This window comes from Morone saxatilis, unplaced genomic scaffold (assembly GCF_004916995.1).
Source record: "Morone saxatilis isolate NCDOM2014 unplaced genomic scaffold, NCSU_SB_2.0 Contig12, whole genome shotgun sequence".
NCBI classification, from domain to species: Eukaryota; Metazoa; Chordata; class Actinopteri; family Moronidae; genus Morone; species Morone saxatilis.
The window spans coordinates 16,328,190-16,346,844 of NW_023339674.1; the positions used below are offsets into that span (position 1 = coordinate 16,328,190).

General features: G+C 41.9%; 1 protein-coding gene across 1 annotated transcript in view; it reads right to left on the reverse strand.

Moving 5' to 3' along the window:
• cpamd8 (C3 and PZP like alpha-2-macroglobulin domain containing 8) overlaps positions 1-18,655 on the reverse strand; it is a 41,807-nt gene that overhangs the window by 5,251 nt on the left and 17,901 nt on the right. Inside the window, exons 25-41 of the mRNA XM_035653723.1 lie at positions 18,386-18,463; positions 18,141-18,297; positions 17,774-17,950; positions 15,679-15,760; positions 11,938-12,094; positions 11,279-11,353; positions 9,337-9,502; positions 8,607-8,693; positions 8,377-8,513; positions 7,993-8,148; positions 7,114-7,176; positions 5,039-5,304; positions 4,846-4,933; positions 1,899-1,973; positions 1,525-1,630; positions 1,238-1,348; positions 944-1,156 (exon numbers count right to left, since the gene is read on the reverse strand). Of these exons, the coding sequence (XP_035509616.1) occupies positions 944-1,156; positions 1,238-1,348; positions 1,525-1,630; positions 1,899-1,973; positions 4,846-4,933; positions 5,039-5,304; positions 7,114-7,176; positions 7,993-8,148; positions 8,377-8,513; positions 8,607-8,693; positions 9,337-9,502; positions 11,279-11,353; positions 11,938-12,094; positions 15,679-15,760; positions 17,774-17,950; positions 18,141-18,297; positions 18,386-18,463 (2,194 nt within the window). The remainder of the gene's footprint in view (positions 1-943; positions 1,157-1,237; positions 1,349-1,524; positions 1,631-1,898; positions 1,974-4,845; positions 4,934-5,038; positions 5,305-7,113; positions 7,177-7,992; positions 8,149-8,376; positions 8,514-8,606; positions 8,694-9,336; positions 9,503-11,278; positions 11,354-11,937; positions 12,095-15,678; positions 15,761-17,773; positions 17,951-18,140; positions 18,298-18,385; positions 18,464-18,655) is intronic.

Below are 18,655 nucleotides of genomic sequence, written 5' to 3' on the forward strand. Positions count from 1 at the left end.
ACACGAACACACGAACACACACACACACACACACACACACTAGTTTCCTCTGAATGGAGGAAAAGTTCGGAGATATGCTGTCAACGTCTGTGAGTTACATCCCACCCATTGTATAAATTAACTGTATGTTCATGTTCACTTCAACAGAGCTAGATATGATAAGCACTACAAGATTGAGGCTGTTTCAAAATAAAGATGTAGAATGTAGACATCTAATTAGTAATTTCCATCTTAGCATTAGCATGTTAACCATGTTAGAAAATCCGGCTTATTTGCCTTTTTGTTTCACTTCATTCATTCAGCCCAACATTGTGTTGACATTAACCAATTTCTTCTTTTGTTTTACCCTAACAATCAGAAGTGAGTGACCTCTCTGTCCCGCCAATTTCAATTTCAGATGACGCGGAACAGAACAGTTAACATTTTTCAACATTGATCAAACAAATATGTTGATTTAAAAGTCCATTGTGTAAGAATTGGCAGAAATTACGTATGATATTCATAGATATATTTTCATTAGTGTATAATAAACCAAAAATAAAAATGGTTGTGTTTCTGTTACTATTGAATGAGCTGGTTTTATCTACAGAGGGGACGGGGCCTCATCCACCAGCCATGTTTCCCAGAACAGAAAAACCAAACGCTGGCTCTAGATAGGCCCTTTTGCAAATTTTGCGAGTTTCGCAGCCACCGTAGCCTCCCTACACGCTTGGAAGGCTGAGCTGTATTCAAATAGTTGACATAGATAGATGACACCCCCTTCCTAATCCTGCCTACTTAGCTCTGACTGGCCGACTGTTTGTCCAACCGGCAGACCTATTTGAATTGTTGAACAAAAGTGAGATGTAGGTCTGGAACCAGGTTATAGTTGTGCAAGCAACAGCCTGAGTGAATTATGGAGCCTGACTGAAATCCAGGTGTTGTTCAAAAAGAGAGCTCTTACTGTTAGGACATTGGGACAGCGGAACCTGCTTGATGCGTGTCCCGTTTCGACAGGCAAACACCTCCATCTGACACTGGTTCTGGTAGAGCTGCCCGTCGGACCCACAAACTGGCTCCCCATCGTAGCCACAGTCCCTGTAGCAAGTGCAACGTTCAAACTGCTCCTCCTCCAGACAGCCAAACACATTGTTGCACTGGTTCGCCTGCACAAAACCTGCAGGGAAAAAAAGTGTTTTTAAGAGACTGATGGTTGTGAGGTGTCTGTGAATCATTAAGGGCGTAGAGCGACTCTCACCTATCCACTGATTGGTTGAACTTTCCACCTCATTGCAAGTGGGTCCATCACACAGCTCCCGTGCTAGCGGACTGATCTCGCTAACGTTGTAGAACCGAGTGGCCTCGAAGGCTGCACGACAAACACAGACCCACATTCACGTTTACACATCCACACACACAAAACAATGATGACGCTCACCATAACTAGGTCATAAACTTAAAAACATAAATCATGCTGAGTTATAGGGTTTTCCTGCTCTGTAACTCTTTAAAGAGCAGTAGTTAAAATATTCATCAGAGGCACACCTGGTTCGTAGTAGTCATAGATCTTGACCGGAACAGGCGCTGTCTTGCCCACAATGTATTCCCTGACAGCTTGGAAGGCCACACACGTCATACACTGGCTAGGGATCTGAGAACGGGTGAAAAACATAGAAAAAAATATGTACAAAAACACCCAGAAACACATATAAATGTAGGAAAATACAAATATGCACAGTAATCTACTTTTACATAGACACATACAGAGAGAGAGAGAGAGAGAGAGAGAGAACCCTCCCCAACCTTGTGCTAACACTGGTGAGTAACCCTCTCCTCATCCACTTTCACAACACATACAGTACTCCTCAACATGAGCAGAGCCCTGATGGACATCAAGGAGGTTTTTTGCTTGAACTCACCTCATCAAAGTAGAACAAGACTTTTCTCCCATTCAGCTCATATCTCTTCAGACCCACTCGCTTGTCCATCAGCAGCTATTGAGGAAGACACACAAGTTTAGTATGTAGAAAAACACAACTGGACTGAAGCAAAATCGGTGTAGACACAGACTTTTGGCCTGGCTTAGTCCAGGAATTGGTTCAGAAATGTTGTAGGGTGTGTGTGCATGTGTGTACATTGATTATATCCTTGGTGAAGCACTATAGTGGGACATTTTTTAAAAACTACTTTTGTGATGCTCTCAGTAGTTTCCAGCATTACCTTGTGGAAACCTAGCGCTTGAAACCAGCTTAACATGCCGGGTGCTGAGTCTTTACCACAGCGGCCCTGGGTTTGATTGCAACCTGCGGCCCTTTGCTGCATGTCATCCCCAAGTAGACTCACAAATAAACTTGCCTTGCATTTGATTCTAACATTAGTGGACAACAAGTGGTCATGGATATAAATAGTAATCAGCACCACAGCGGATTGGACAGCTCCATCTCATGCTAACAAGGGTTTACTATTTACTGAGATTAAATATAAAAAGTTAAACATGTAACAAAAACCCTGGTTTGACCAAAGTATCCTGAATCACCACTGTGACTGACCACATCAGTAGCTTTTAGCAAAGGAGCTCACTGGGGAGCATTGTTGTCATTTCAGCTGTGATACACAGTACATTACTTCCTCATTAGAAGCATATTAAAAAGACCACAAAAATGGTTCATCATTACGTAATTAATGGCACAAATACATGACAGGTAAGCTATTAACCCTATAAACAGTGCGTGTATAGGAACTGAACTGAACTAGCATAAGAGTGAACTCACTGACATTACTGAGCTGAAGACAGTCATAATCAGCACTGAATGTCAGTATGAATGGTCATATGTTTACTTACTGCTGTACACTATAAATGAATTTGAACACGCAGGTCGTGATGGCTTTCGCTCCAGACAAGACGGTGAACAAAAACTGCAATAGTGATCATCAAATCCTTCAAAATGAACTAAATGGAACAATTTGAATCAGCAAAGTGATTTGCACTGTGGGCCACAGCTGGAATGCAAACCATATGCACTGTACCACGACATGATGGCCAAGGTGGAAAATGTACAGGTCACCAATCATGTACTTGGCTAGGCCTTTATGAGTTGAAATCAACAAGGGATCCTAGCTTTCCTCTGGGATAGCCTGATCAGTGTTTTATACTTAGAGTTTCTGGTATTTTGTGAACCTTGTGCACATACATATAGTTGGGTCAGACATGCATGACCATATCTAGAAAATATGAGTGTATGAATGAGTAATGGGGAAGCTGTTTACTGCAAATTTGAGTGTGTGCATGGAGAGTCAGCAGAGTTAATTCCCCCCATGGGGGGATTTTTCATTCTGTCAAAGGTGGCAGCCTTTGGACAGCAGGGGTTTATGAGGTGCTCAGCCTGAGCTGGCGCCACCAAGACACACACACACATGCACACACCACACACACAAACACACACAGTCTTTGTGTTTACAAAAGCATTGTTTGTCTATCTAGCAACTAAACATTGCCAATGAACTCCCATAGCTCAAATGTTATAACCGCAGTGTGTTCTGAGTTGTTAAACAAAGCTCATTATATTGGGTGATAAGAGGCCTTGGCTGTGGCTGCTGCCAGTCAGTCACCGTACTAATCATTCATGACTACAGCTTCCATGAAAGCAACTAGACATGACTGTAGAAGCCAAGCTTGCCACCATAAATTGAGGAATGTAAGTGGCAGTCGGGCAGGCAGCAGTAAACCTCCAAGGGAGGCCAGCAGGGGTGTAAACTGAGCTTGTTAGCCACTACAACACAGATCAGCCTCAACTAACACACTCACAGCAGTATATGTGTGTATGTATGTGTGTGCGTGTTTAACATCTCCCCAGGTAGCCAAAGAGGTGGCTCTTTTAGGGGTGGAAGCCTGCAGACTAAGGCCCTATAACTGTCTAGTAATGAGGGACAGGCTTCTGATGGGTGGCTGGGGAGCTGACCTGGATCCAGCCCCTAAATATATCATCACTTTCTCTAGCTCTCCATCCTTATTAACCACTACTCAATTCACCCATCCATCCCACGTCTGTTACTCCTTTAATCCAGTACTCTGTTTATTACATAACATCTGACTCTTCCCTCTGTCCTTTTTCTCAAAGTGTATACTTCATGAGGCCCAAGGGTGTGTTTGGTCTTGTAGGCCCAGAGAGGCCCAATGGCCTCTGACCCTGAGACATTGTAACGCCACAGTGCCTGAGCTGGCTGGTCTTTCTCTTATCATACCTAAAAAAGCCCAGTAAAAAAGGAACCTCACCTTAATGACCATTCCTGTGACTATGGCACCATACAAACATGTAATACTTTCACATTGCACACATGTGTAACACACAGCACACAGAGGGTCCCATTTGAACGAAGTCTTCAGGAGCTGTTCAGACCAACTACTTTGTACAACAATGGAAGGAATAACAGATAAACACTTCTGATAAATATTTACACACCACTCCATCACAGAAATAATATATGTCCAAAGTATGTGTGTGTTTCTTTCTGCGAGTACGTTAGGGGATGTATTCTGTGTGGGTGTGAATGTGTACATGTGAGCCTGAAGTTGGCAAATAAGTCTGCAAAGGAAACAGGAGGAGTCTGATGAATTCTATGACTTATTGCCTTTTGTCAAATTGCCTCCAGATGTAGATGCCAGATGCATCTACATCTCTCTTTCTACCTGCCTTTCGCTTTGGGCACTTACCTGACTACTTGTCCTGCCTGTCTAGCAATCTGTGAGCCACTATGACCAACAATAATAGACAATGGGTATCTATGGGTCTGTGTATGTTCAGGATGAAGCACAATCTCTAAACCCTCTGGCAACGTGCGTGCATGTGTATTAATGTGATTACGTACCCTCTCTAGACTTTCAACATCTGCCCGGAAACCAGAAATCATTGGAACTTCTATGACGGCCATATTGGACGAGCCTGAATGAAGCCACCTAGACAGAGTTGGGGTGAGGGTGAAAATGGGGGGTTGTTAGAAGCTGAGCTGTGTAAACGTGCGAGGCCAGCTTCTTTACTCGTACACAATGTGTGTGTTCTACCTGGCACAGACTTCTAAGGAGATGTGGAAGTCCATTTTATCCTGGTGGGCTGCTGGGTCGTCGTCATCGATGGGCGCCCGCCGCTTCCGGTTAAGCTCAGAGCGGTTGTCAGCGCGGCTCCGGGAGCGTGACGAAGGATGGCGGGCAGAGGAGGAGGAGGAGGAGGGGGGCTGCAGGTGTCGCTCCTGAAAAGGTTCTTTCAGATCCACCTTGAGCTGGAAGGCTGGCTTGGATACTGGGTCAGGTAGGTTGTAAGACACATCAATCTACAGATACACAAAGAGCAGTGGGGGTGAAGTATTTAAGAATGATATCCATGAAATTGAGACTTTAAATCTTCAAATAGAGCTAGCCGCAAGGCTTTAAGGATAGTCATGAAGTTTTGTACAGACATTTGTGGTTCCCAGAGGATGAATCCTACTGACTTGGGTAATACACTAACGTTTGGTCTGTTGCAGAGGTTTATATTTGTGGTTTTGAGTGTCTCAAATATTCTTGGATGAACTGCCATTTTGTACACACCTTCTGGTACTCCAATAACTTTGCTAAACCCTAACATTTAATCTAATGCTACCATTAGGTAAAATTTCATAATGTATAGTAGTTTGGTAAATACCTAAAATCAAATACACTCCTATCAACCTAAGATATACTATGTGTTTGGTGCTAATTAGCAAAAATATCCTCACAGAGCTGCAAGCATGGCTGTGGATTTTGTTAATTGTTCCCTTTGTGATTAGGAGATTAGGTCTTAAGATACTTGTTTTAATTCTCCACCTTATTTTGGTTGTGCTTATGAGGATATGATAATAGCAAGCAGAGGCATTATGTAATCCTGATATAGAGGCATACTGTATGTCAGATGAGTGGATAGTTTGCCATAAATGTCAGCTATCAAAGCAGGTTTTCATTTGTGTGCCGCATATTTGGTATGTGTCTGAGGCAGCTATTTATAAAAAAATATTTTTGTGTGAAGAAATAAAATTAATATGTTTTGGCATCATCAATTGGAAACAAACTACTTGGAGTTCAAATATTTAGGACCTCCGGCCTTGAAAAGACTAGAAAGTCAGGAAAAAAAGACTTAGGCAACACTTTAAAGCATAAACCACAAATCATATTCACTGGACACAAGACATGCATTCAGAAAACTACTATTTCAGCCTGAGGACAACTCACTGCTTTGATGCTCTTTTTAATTTCACAGAAGATTATTATTCCCAGAACTGTACACATTCGGAATAAATCATCCAGTCTGATTTCAGACCTTTGCAGAGCTACTAAATAATAATCCTGAGGGACAGGACGTATGCTCATCACATACAGTATGTCTACAAACACACACACACACACACAGGCAGGTCTCTTTGATTGCCCCGCTCTTGTATTTCATTAGAGCCCAGGTGCTGCTGGCCCGAGGGGCTGTCAAAGGGGTGTGTTGACGCACAGAGAGGTGTGGATAGAGAGAAAGTAGAGAGGGAGAGAGGTGCGAAGAAAGAAATTGTGTGTTTGTGTGCAAGAACGAGTTTGAAGACGTTTCAGGCACTGCACGGCAGAGCACAACATCTGCTGCTGTAGCTGGCTCTGCCTCAGTCAAACCGAGTCATATCTCACATACAGGTTTCTGAAAACAGGATTTTAAACATCTTTGATCACACATGCTTTTTCATTCACGCCTTGTTTGGTTTTGAAGCAGACAAACATTTAAACATGGGTGATAAGAAGAGAGTTCAGCATATCATCCAACAAAAAGGAAAAATGACTCCTACTGTTTATGAAAGAGGTTTTTGTTTGTCTGTGAAAAGGTAGGAAGTAAACAGCATCCTATCCAGGGGACCACAGAAATAAACAGGAATGATCAACACATTCCAAAACAACTGGCTAAACTCTACCAGATTACTCCAATTTACAGAGGAATTTGGGCATTATGTGGCGATGGTGACTGACTCTCCTGTACAGCTAGATTGCATGCTGTAAACCAATGAAGTAAGCATTACAGTTCCTTTTTGGACAATGTTCAAGAAGGCAAATGTGTCTGTTTGCATTAGCTTGTGTGTGTGTGAGTACTACAATACCTGCATGAGACAGCAGCCTTCCCCCTTAGCGCTGACAAAAAGGCCTGTGGGGATACTGGGGATCTGAAAAAAAGAGAGAGAAGAGAAACAAAGAGAGTCAGAGGGGGCAGGGAGAGGTGAATGAGTCATTTATCAAGTGAATGAATGCTGTAGGCTGCTGCACTGCCACTAGTGGTTCCCTGGCTACTAACCAGCAGGCCTTAATTGCCCCCAATTAAGCTGACACCACTAATCACAGCAGAAAAACATGCCTGGCAGAGAGAACGTACTGCACTCTCACCTGAACCACTCTGGCTGTCTGATAGAGAATTTTTACACACATGCACATGCACACACACGCACACACTCACATACACACAGCAGCTCTGACCTGACGCCACAGTGCCACAGCCAAGGCAGTTCATGCCCACACTGTCAAGTTGGTAATGTTTAGACAAACAGGCCAATAAAACACAGTTATTAAATTAACAGACCAACAAGGTGCTTTTGGGAAATCCAGCCCAGTTAAGCCTGGTTTGGTTTGGCAGTGTGTAAAGGTCCTGGCTACTAAACAGCCAGACATAGAAACACAGAGATCAATGTTTAATGCCAGTCAGGCTCTGGTACACTGTGGCTCATCAATCACCGTGATAAAGAAACCGTTTTCTAAATTGCATTAAAGCGTTGGGGTTTCTCTTAAGTGAAATACCCCCTCTGAAGTACTTGAAATCATTAGCCGAATTGACAATTAATGATGATGAAGTGCTGTCAAACGTAGATAAACACCCTAAAAGGCGGCAGCACGACAAATCGCTTGTCGTGCCTCATTTGCACACAAAAACACTGAGGTGTACTCTTGCCACAAAAGAATCATTTCTTTTAATCCATGAATGTGGTTACCTTGGCACTCTGAAGGAGTTTCTTGTTGTCCCTGTTGAGCTCAAAGGTCTCCTGGAAGTCAAGGTTGGTGGAGGCCAGTGAGATGGTCAGGTTGACGCCTCCCACGTAGGACAGGATGGCATACTCCGAAAGAGCCTGCAGAGCTACACACGTGTCCTGCACAGGGGTTTTAGAGAGATCTACTTTACATTTCAGCTTTGGGTTCAACAAAATATATTTTATCTTTAGTAATAATAAGTACCTAAAATCTGTTGTCATTCTTAACTTCTGCGTGAACATTTTTTTCATTAAAACGTCTATTTGTTTTTTCTTTAACCTTATTAGAATTATGCTGCTACACGTGGTTGAACCAAAAAACAAGAGAAGCCAGAGAAACAGGGCTACCTGTGTGGAGGAGAAGCCGCCCAAGGCATTCCTCTGCTGAGAGAGCCATTTGACAACAGGCAGGGCAGAAGCCACATCACCAAGGAGGGTGTAGGTCAGAAGACCGTAGGCAGTCATCTCCACCTCCGCTGACACCACTGGGAATAAACAAGAATTAATCATGACAATTCATATTTGGATTCTGCATTTTATTTTCAGACAATATCAGATCTGTGTGGTTGGCAGTATACCGGACTGAGAAAGGCCATCACTGAAGCCCATGAAAGTGTCCTCATCTGTCATAGTGCTGCCAGTCAGACTCCAGTGGGTGAGTCCATCTACAAAGACAAACAAAGTAAGATAAAGAGAGAGAGAGAGGGCTCAGGGGCGGCATCCTGTATCATGACTCATTGTATCAATATCCTAATTGTCTGAATCTTTCAGCAACTATGCAACCAAGCCCTGTGCCTTCATTGTACTTGGGGAATAAAATTATTGTGATCAAGTAAGAATACTGTTGTGTTCCCCTACACTCTGTGAAATCTGCCAAAACTTGCAGAAAGTTTCAGTCGAGAGGAAGAGAAGGAAATGGCCGAAGGAACCCAACAGTGAGATAAGAAACAGAGGGGGAAAGGGAGGAGTGGATTGAACTACTGCTGAGGACTACAGCAGCCTTTCACAGTTGTTTCTGCCCTGTATCTTGTGCCTTTGCAAGCAGCCTTAGGGCAGGAGGCTTCAACTGTAAATCTGTAATAATATTGAGCTGTTGCAAAAATCTGATCAAAGAAATAAGCCATATATTTCATATATTTCTACAAATCCATATATTCTTTTTTTCTCATGGTGCACTAGTCTGTTACAGATTTAATTCAAAATCTGGTCTTTGCTTGTCACCTGGTAAAACATCTGTTGTCCAGGTTACTAAACTCTGAATGAATGACTTGCTGACTGCGTTGCTCACAGTGATGAGTGTGGCAGTACCTTGTGTGATGGCCATGTGGTTAAGGCGGCGCAGGGCCAGCGGGGCGTAAGGGCTGCGTAGCAGAGCCAAAGCATATGCAGACAGGGCCGTGGTGTAAGGGTCATCGGCAGAGTAGGTGTTGCTCTCCAGGAAATCCTTCGCTTTGGCCACTGCCACCTTCTCTTCCTGGACATCACATAAGACAAACACAAATGAACCTTTGATAATGGTTATGATCAGTAGCTTACAAGACATGGCAGAGATGGAAACTGTTTGCATTACTGGACACATTTATGTATATTTGTTCTCCCACTAGTGATAACTATTTAAACCTAGAAATGTGTAAAAATGATGTATCTGAAGTGCTGTTTTGAGTATTTTCCCCCCAATTTTTTGGTAACTGGTTAAAATAATAAAGCACCATTCAATACTTTAATTGCAGTTTACTTTATTATAGCTGTGCCAAAATATATAAATACATATAATCATATAGTTATTTAGGAGTTTTAAGTGTGGTGTTGATGGTAGCTGTCCTGCTATGCAAATACTGAAATACAAAAGTGACTGATAAAACTGAAAACTGTGAATGGTGGTTTCATGCCTACACAGAATAAATTAAGTATATATATATGATAAGTATACATGATAAGTATGATAAGTATACAGTATACAGTATGGTTTATCGTACAAGTACAGTGTCTGTTATTTTTTTTTTTTTTACTGTAGTACAGTACTTATTCTATTCTGTATTCTTTGTTGCGGCAACTTAATTTCCCCACTGGGATCATCAGATATGCCTCTTACATTACCTGACCTCTCGCATACCTTTTACACACACACACACACACATGCATGTGTTATCATTGTCACCATCATCATCTCTTTCAGCGTTCAACTGTTTAGAGGTTGCCCTGTCCAAACTCACAACCGTCTCTTCTGCTCAGTTGCAGTTATTGAATAAACATTCATTTTGGCCATTAAAAAGTTGAGAGTTGACTTTCATCTCATGCAGATGTGACCTTCCCTCTCATCCCTGAGATGATAGGCCTCTAGAGCCACTCACTGTAATTGCAGCAGTCATCTTTTAATTAAGTGAAATTGGAGGGGGGTTGAAGGTTCTTCTTTGATGTGAAGGATACCTTTTCAATTTTTATCAGTTGTAAAAGGACAGACTCTCAGAAGAAGCCCTCTGGGATAGATAGCAGAAGAAAGGGGAGGGGTGGGCAGATGGATGGAGAGGAGCCCGGGAGAGGAAATGCTAAATAAAGAGTCAACTATGCGGACAAATGGAGAGCAAAGACAAAAACAATCAGAGGTTTAAATGCTGTCATATTGCCAGAATAAGTAATTATATTGTGACTGTTCCTTTTCTCATGTCTTTTAGTGACTGAACAGCACATATGGTGCCAATGTTTAATCATTGAGAATAGCTATTAGTGAGAGAGTAAAGAAAAATCAAGCCAAAATCAGAGAGAAAAGAAGAGCAACAGAAAAATCTGAAAGGAGATAGGGAACCGAGTTGTCCGTCGCAGAACTTAATTGTCCCTGCACGTCAGCCGAAATCTTTTGATGTAGTCCAAAACGTGATTAGATATTAGATTAGCAGCACTGGGGCATAACAAATATGAGTAGGCAGACTGCCAGCACATCCATCTTCACAACTATCAGGAATTCAGAGATATGTCCACACACGACCTATACTTAAATTCACAACAGGCAGGTAGGAAGGGCTACAGGAATAAGTGGTTCAGGGGGGACAGGTAGCGCACTACGTGTTGCTGTGGATGATTAAAAGACTTTCTCCTTTAAACCTGCTGAGATCATGAATCAGTTTTTATACCACTGCATCTGCTGTAGGTGACAGATCAGGCAAAGTGAAACATTTTTAGTTGTTTTCTTTACTGTGCTTGTTAAAGTGTTCTAAAGTTTAGCTCAACGATGCTATTTTATCGGACTGCTTACCTCTGTGGTTATCCCGGTCTCCAAGAGAGCTGCTACCACATAAGCTGTAAGTGAGATCTTCCCGTGGATCCCTCCCTGCGGACAAAAGCACACATTAGCTTCCTGTTAATTTCCCGTCAGAGACCTCCAACTCGTAAAACAGAAGTTTGAAGAGTATTTCATTAAAAAATGTATGTAGTTAAATCGTGTGAATTCTCGGTCAGCTATGGGGTTGGCATCGAGTTCAAAAAATGCCTGGCTCAGGAAAAGGTATCTTAGTAAACAGAACTTCAGCCTTCAGTTTTCCCCCAATGTAAATATTTTTGGTTATTTTGCCCAGCGCCTTTTGGCCATGAATTTTCCCAGACCTTCCTGAGCTTAGTTAGCTGGAGGTCTGACAGTACAAAATTAGCTTTCACCTGACACACAAACACATTAAAAACATAATCATACAGAGGGATGTATTTTTACAATATGTTTAAAGAAATATAGAAAACTCTGACAGTATAGTCCCAATCCATATTGTCATTGACTCAGGAAGTAATAAGCAATCCCTCCCCTTCTTTTAGATTGCTCCTTCATGACATATAATGTAATTAGGACTTTATAAAAAATATTGGTGCATCCATGTTTGGTCCTGCTTTTAACCCCACCTCACATCCACCAAGACACAAGCCTACCTGCAGGTCCTTGTTGAGGATGCGTCCCATGGCGGGGAAGGAGCCATCATCTCGCTGATGTTTGATGAGCCAGGATTTGGCTGCCCGAAGCTCCTCGGGGTCAATGAAGATGAATCCCCGAGACTGAGCAAAGGACTTCAGCACAAATGCTGTCAACCTAGAGGGAGAAGAGATGGATGTAGGGGGGAAGGAGGCAGATAAAGATGGGTGAGGGGGAAGGAAAAGGGAAGGAGATAAGAGAGGAGAGATGTCTAAGATCCTTTAAAACGTGTGCTGGCAAACCCCGCAAAAATATTTAACGATCAAGAGTTTGACGGCAATCACTTTTTCAACAGAGAGAGAAGTTTTCTGAGTCACACTCTTTCAATCTATCAACAAAGGGGAAGGGGGGCTGAGAGAGAAGAATGTAGATGGAGGGATGTTTTTGTCAAAGATAGAGAAGAAAGGACTGCTATGTATAGATGGATGTGAGGAAATAGAAAAAAGAAAGGAAGTAAGGAGGGGAGCAGATGGGTGCAGCAGGGTTTGATCACCGTTACAGGATGTGTCAGCTATACTTTTGAGAGTGTAAAACCTCACACAGGCCAATCGTGCATCCTTCTGCATGTATGTTGGACATTCCCCAAAAGCATTCCGCAACTTATACAAATACGGATCCCAGAGACGAAGGTTATGAATCCGGCTGGCCTGGGAGTGCAACTCAAAGTTTATGAGCCATGGTTTTAGTGGGCCACGGTGGAGAAGGACCAGGGGAACCACTGAGAAAGGCCAAGGTCAGCCCTGGGGGACACGGCTGAGCTAATAAATACACACTCATCCATAAACAACAGACCTCCCGGCAGTAGTCGAAAGTGACAGCAAGACATTCCATTACAGCACCCCTGACCACGACTGACATATAGGATGAGGCAAGCACCTTACCATAAAATGAAAGAAACCCAAGATGGAAATTAAGAAATAAACAAACAGGTCGTGCTCTAGTTTCTCAACATAGCTTGTAAGTGAGAATCCAATCCAAGAAAGAGCACCAGGGGAGATGAGTAGGGGAAAAAAGAACCTCGCTCTCATAAAGCGAAACACTAAATCTTCCCTGGCTGGAACCTGGATGTTATTCCTCCCCGGAGACAAAACTAGGGATGAAGGGGCAAGCCTGTTGGAATTTTTGTAATGTTAAGTAATATCGTGTCACTGGCTTTAAATGTTGGGCCCCAGGGAAAGGTACTGGAAAGTGTAAATATGATTTAGTTTGGGGAAGGAAGGAAGCACTAGACAGGCTCACTTCCACCACTCAGCCCTTGGCTGGGGTCACCCTCTCTGGATTCTCCCCTACCCTTACTCTTTCCTCGTTTTCTGACTTCCCATTTCCAAACCCCCTTCTCTGAGCTAGCCTTATATAGCTCCATGCTTCAAAGGGTAGATCTGACAATACATGGATATGCTCGATGATAAAGCCTAGGTTGACAAGCTTTAAGGGGAATGTTATGAGTTGGACCTGGAGAAAGTGTTTCCCACTCCAGTTTAAGTGTTTTTGCCTTGTGGTGTTGTGGTTGTGTGTTGTTCTGGAAAGCATTCAGAGGTCTGAAAGTCAGATTTTACTTGATTATCCCAACATATTACTAATAAGGGGTTAAGGTTAGGGGTAGCTGCCTTGATGCTGAAATGATGGATTAGGTGCTACTGCTGCTACTATTTCTAGCAAATTGGGAAATTAAATCAAGATATCAGTAAAATGTTAGCAAATGTCTGGCTGATCATTTCTCTACTGCCATATGGAGGATATTTCTATATTTCAAATTCTAAGCATTACTTTTGCAGGCTGTCTCTGGATAATAGCTTTGTGACACGCCTGCATGACTACAGAGCAAAGATGGCTTTATTTTTTTACAACTACACACCCCTTGAATGGCTCTATAGTAATGCTAAAGCAAAAGACAGAAAGAAACATTGGCTCACTACTTTGGCACCGGACTGGAAATAGCTATTAAGTTATTACAGCAGCAGATATCAGTTCCTTCAATCTCTGGTATTCAGCCCCCCAACCCTGCTAACGCTGTCAGATCCGTCTTTGGGCAGACACAAATGCCATGCCAGCCTCAACATGCAGAGCCAAGGAGTGAGACTGTCAGAGAAAAGGAAAAAAATAGCTGCTCCACTCTTAAAAATAATCATATAAGGAGGGAACACACTTTTGACAAGTTTGTTAAAAGCAATTTATTAGTTTAGTCGCGACTTCAGCTTTCTCTGTTCTCTAAAATGGAGGAAAACATGGAAACCTGAGGGCTTCCTTTATTAGAAAATTGTCTTTTAACAAGGTTTGTACGAGAGTTGTGGTTTATGCACTTTCACTTTGGGCTGGTATTATAAAAAAATAATAGGACATAAATGTTTCAAAGTTGTTGAATGTTTCATGAGGCTTGCTGATGATAATGGTAGAAGATGAAAAGAAACTACAAAACAACTACTACAAAATCCAAAGGGGCAAATTTATACTTACATATTTATTTATACATATTTATTATTTATACATACTTACTACTACAATCTTGGAATTCTGTCACCCTAATCATTCCTTGTCAGTGTCTCCCTGCTTTAGATTACATTAAGTCAGTGAGCTTTCAGACAACTCTGTGCAGTGTTAACAGCCTTGGCAACAGAGATAGCCAGCACTGCACACCAAAACATTACTGCCAGCCCTTGTCATTATGTTCAATCTTTTCATTAGATCCTGTCAATTTCCACTCAGATACACTTTACAAGCTGGAATACATTAACACTGCATTACGGGTGCTTTTAAGCAGGCAGTAAATGCACTGCTCTACTCGTGAACTCTGGAACTAAAAACAAAACATGGGCTTGTTTTGGATGCAAATATGTTGTTGATGGATTCATAAAGTGTCTTATGCAGGTTTATTGAAGGTTCACCATCTAAGTTGTGCCCACAACCCACACTTCTTGCCCTGGGCGCCAAGGAAAACTCCAAGCCGCTGCTTGTTACATCCTAATATCCTCTCACAGTCATCACGGGAAGAGTTCAAGGTTTCCATAGCAGTTTAATGTTACCAATTACACCCAGGTAGTGAGTCATTAAGAGGTATGCTCCACGTCTATTTTCTAAGCCATGTCAAAAAAAGGTAGAGAGCCATTTGGTGAAGTGGCTCCAGACAACTTATAAGACTGTCTCCAATAGTGGCATTAAGAGCTCGTCTGTGGGGCCAAAGCAGCATGAGTCCACTCAGTGCCACGGATATGAACCCTGATTAACTGCAAATAAATCTTGACAGCTTTGCCTACCTCAGGGATCCAATTATGCAGTTTGTTTATGATTCTTTGTCGTTTATGTAACCTGCTGTTTCACAGTGTTAGCTCTATTAAATATCATAATACCCACCTCAGCTCATAAATCAACCAGAGGTATGCACATTGTGCGTGGGCCTCAAAATGCAAGCAGTGGAGTACCCCACTGAGACCATTGATTTAAGTTTTATAAATACCATGAGATGGTTCTGTCTGCCTGCCTGCCCCCAGGGAGTGTAAACATGATATAAACACTCACCAGTGATTTAAACACATCAACAGGAATAGATTAATTTGAGCACAGCGTACTGAAATGCTGATAAAAGCTTCATTGCTTTGGCCAGCAACCTATGTCCCAGTTAAAGCTGAAGAATGTGGCTACAGCTAAGCGTAGTTTGGCTGGTATGAGTTGTGTAAACTTTATCAGCTACACCTACAATGACTTACCACATACTGCCAGAGGAATCCCTTTCTCCAAAGGCACTGTAAGATCCATCCTGCCGTTTGTAGGTCAGCTGTCTCTGGTATCCTGGTTAAGAACAAAGAATAGGAGAAAAACGTTCAGCAACAGTAGTCCCTCAAAATCACTGAGAAATTACCAAAATAATTTACATATTTTTTCAGGTTGTAGAGAGCTTGTCAGGTCTGTAGAACATACTCTCTATCCAGAAAAAAAAAAATTCTTATCAGTGCCACTGCTCAAAAAATCATTCCACAGGATCCTCACATACTGTATGTAATGGGATAGATGTACACTAACTGTAAGCCATGAACTCATAATACAAGAGTAAACAGCTTTTAAAGTAAGTGTATTTAATGCTCTACAGAAGTGTCAGGGTGTTAAGTATGGATTCTTCTTTCATCTTGTGATCTTTGAAGTTAAGACAGGAAACGAGAAGCAGCAAGGTGAGATTGAACTTTGGGCTATATTTTACAGATGGTGCAAAGACTGGCAAAAGCAGCACTTCAACATGTGGTATTTTCCTGACCTTGAAATGCTCTTTGGCCATTCATTTCGTATTTTCTTGCAGTGCACAGTTCACGTGGTGCAAATTTGGGAAGAGGGGTGCGTGCAATAAACAGCATGCAAATGATGTGAGGCATGGTGAAACTTCTTTTGTGCAGAGAGAGCTATGCCTGTATATACAATATGTGTGAAAATACCAAGTGTGCTTGGACATGCCCTGTTGTTCTTGTGCACACGACAAAGCGCATTGCACTGGTCAATGCAATTGTGCAATAATAATAGAATAACTGTGCAAATGTGTCCAGGTGCTCCATGGTGTGATCAAAGAAGATGATCCACTTGTTTTTGTTTAATTTGGAATCATAGTACATTTGTTCCTATACTTACTTCCTATGTATACTACAGCAGCCAAATTCCTATTTTTAATGATGCAAACTCTCTATGACTTAATGATATGTGGTTTTTGGACAGGAGGGTAAACTTTGTATTCTTCAGGGATCCTGAGGCTCCTTACACATTTTAACAATTCAAAGGCTTTTTTTGGGTAGCAGCTTGGCAGTCTATTCTGCCAGCTCAAGGTCAGCCTCAGTGTTATTTCCACTGTCAGGTTGGTAAAAATAACAAACTGCACTTTGCCACCTGTCTTGTGTGCACAACTCTTTTACATCCATCTGTGCGACGGTCTGTTCCTGGTATAGCACGCTAGAAAAAGTCTAGCGAGAGTTAATGAAGGTGAGCGAGTCTTTCTGAGGCTAAGTGGAGAAAACAGAGGAGGTGGAGAAAATATTGGTCTGGGTAACTCTGAGTAACAACATCCAGGTTCTTGTTCCAATCCATGATCTAAAGTGCCAGGCCAGGCCAAGGCTCCTCTGTCAAGAAATCCACAGTTCCACAAACAACCTTTATCCAAGGTAAATTTTAATAGTTTCCAGAAAACCCAACAACAACGTACAACTTGCCAACAATTAGAAGGCATTCCTTGCACTCAGCATTAAGTCACTTAGCTCACAGTTGAGCCAGAGGAGATTTGACTTTCTGAGATTCACGGCACATTCTGAGCACTTACTTGATGCTTGTTTCCTCTACTTAAACAGCTGCTAGGTAATTGGAAGAGGGTCAGCAGGATTTTGGGAATGCAGTGCATCTTTGGATAAACATGTCATCAGTTATCTGACCAGTAGTCCAGACAGGTGGAATCTGTGGTACCGAAGCGATCCTTCATCTCAGTGTCAAATATTAGATCATTGATTCAGGTTTTTCCAAAATAAGTACTCGAAGATAATAGTTTGTATGAAGTAAGAGCTCCTGATACTCAGCTTCTAATAAATTAGACATTACACATCTTAATCAAACCAACATTACAGTGAGTACACCAGGAGAACAAATTATTAAAAGACGGATTATCAAAGCAATCAATAGTAAAGTGTACAAAACTGAAACCCATAATTCCCTCAAACTTCTTAATTTAGTACAGTGTTTATAACCCACAGGAATACATTTGCATTAAAAGTTTGATCTAGGGGTAATAATGTGTTATGAAAACAAGAATGTGGTGCGATTGCAGTTTTTTTTTACCTTGCAGCAGGTAGTCAGTTGCCTCATTCTCAACCTCAGGGCTGAGCTGCCTGGTCTTCTGCAGGTACTTGAGAACAAAGACATTGGGGGCAAAGTGGATCATGTTCTGCTCCCCACATCCAAAGGGTAGCCGCAACAGCTTGTCCAGGTTGTTAAGAGTTGGCCCCATCACATCCCCTAATACAGGTGCACACATACACAAACACACATATACAGACAATATAAAAATGTATTTTAGTTTCATTCAAATGTAAGCTTTAGTATGTAGATACACGACATATATTGGAAATAATAGATAAGTAAATGTTTTTGCACACAACAATATGTAATAATAGTGTGTATGCATGCACACATAAAAAAAGTTTACCAATCATAAATGCAGTGGCCCTCTCAGATCCCGGCACCATGTTGTGTGGGACCCCCAGAGTGAAGGCCTCATTGTGGTTCTCATCAGTGTCTTCCTTCCTCCAGATTTTAAACTCCCCAACTGAACCCCAGCCTGTCGAGAAGCCTATGTGATGCACCTGGATGAATAAACAAATAATTTATTTTTAATGATCTCTAAAGATAAATGACTAAAACTAGTATATAAATACCATAAAGGAGTCAAACCTGTCCAGGGAACTGCTCATTGCCCACTGCCCACTGGAGGATCACTGATTCATTGGATGGATGTAAACCATGGCCAACCTGGAGAGAATAATGCAGTCAGGCTGAAGGCAAACATATCTGGCAGAATACACATTTGGAATCAAAAGTCCATCTGTCATATTGCATTTGTTTGTGTTGTTTTGTTATACTACTACTATAACTGGCCCTTGTAAGAATCAGTACACAAACAGATAGGAGTCAACAAGAAAACATTACAAAGCAATGAACCCA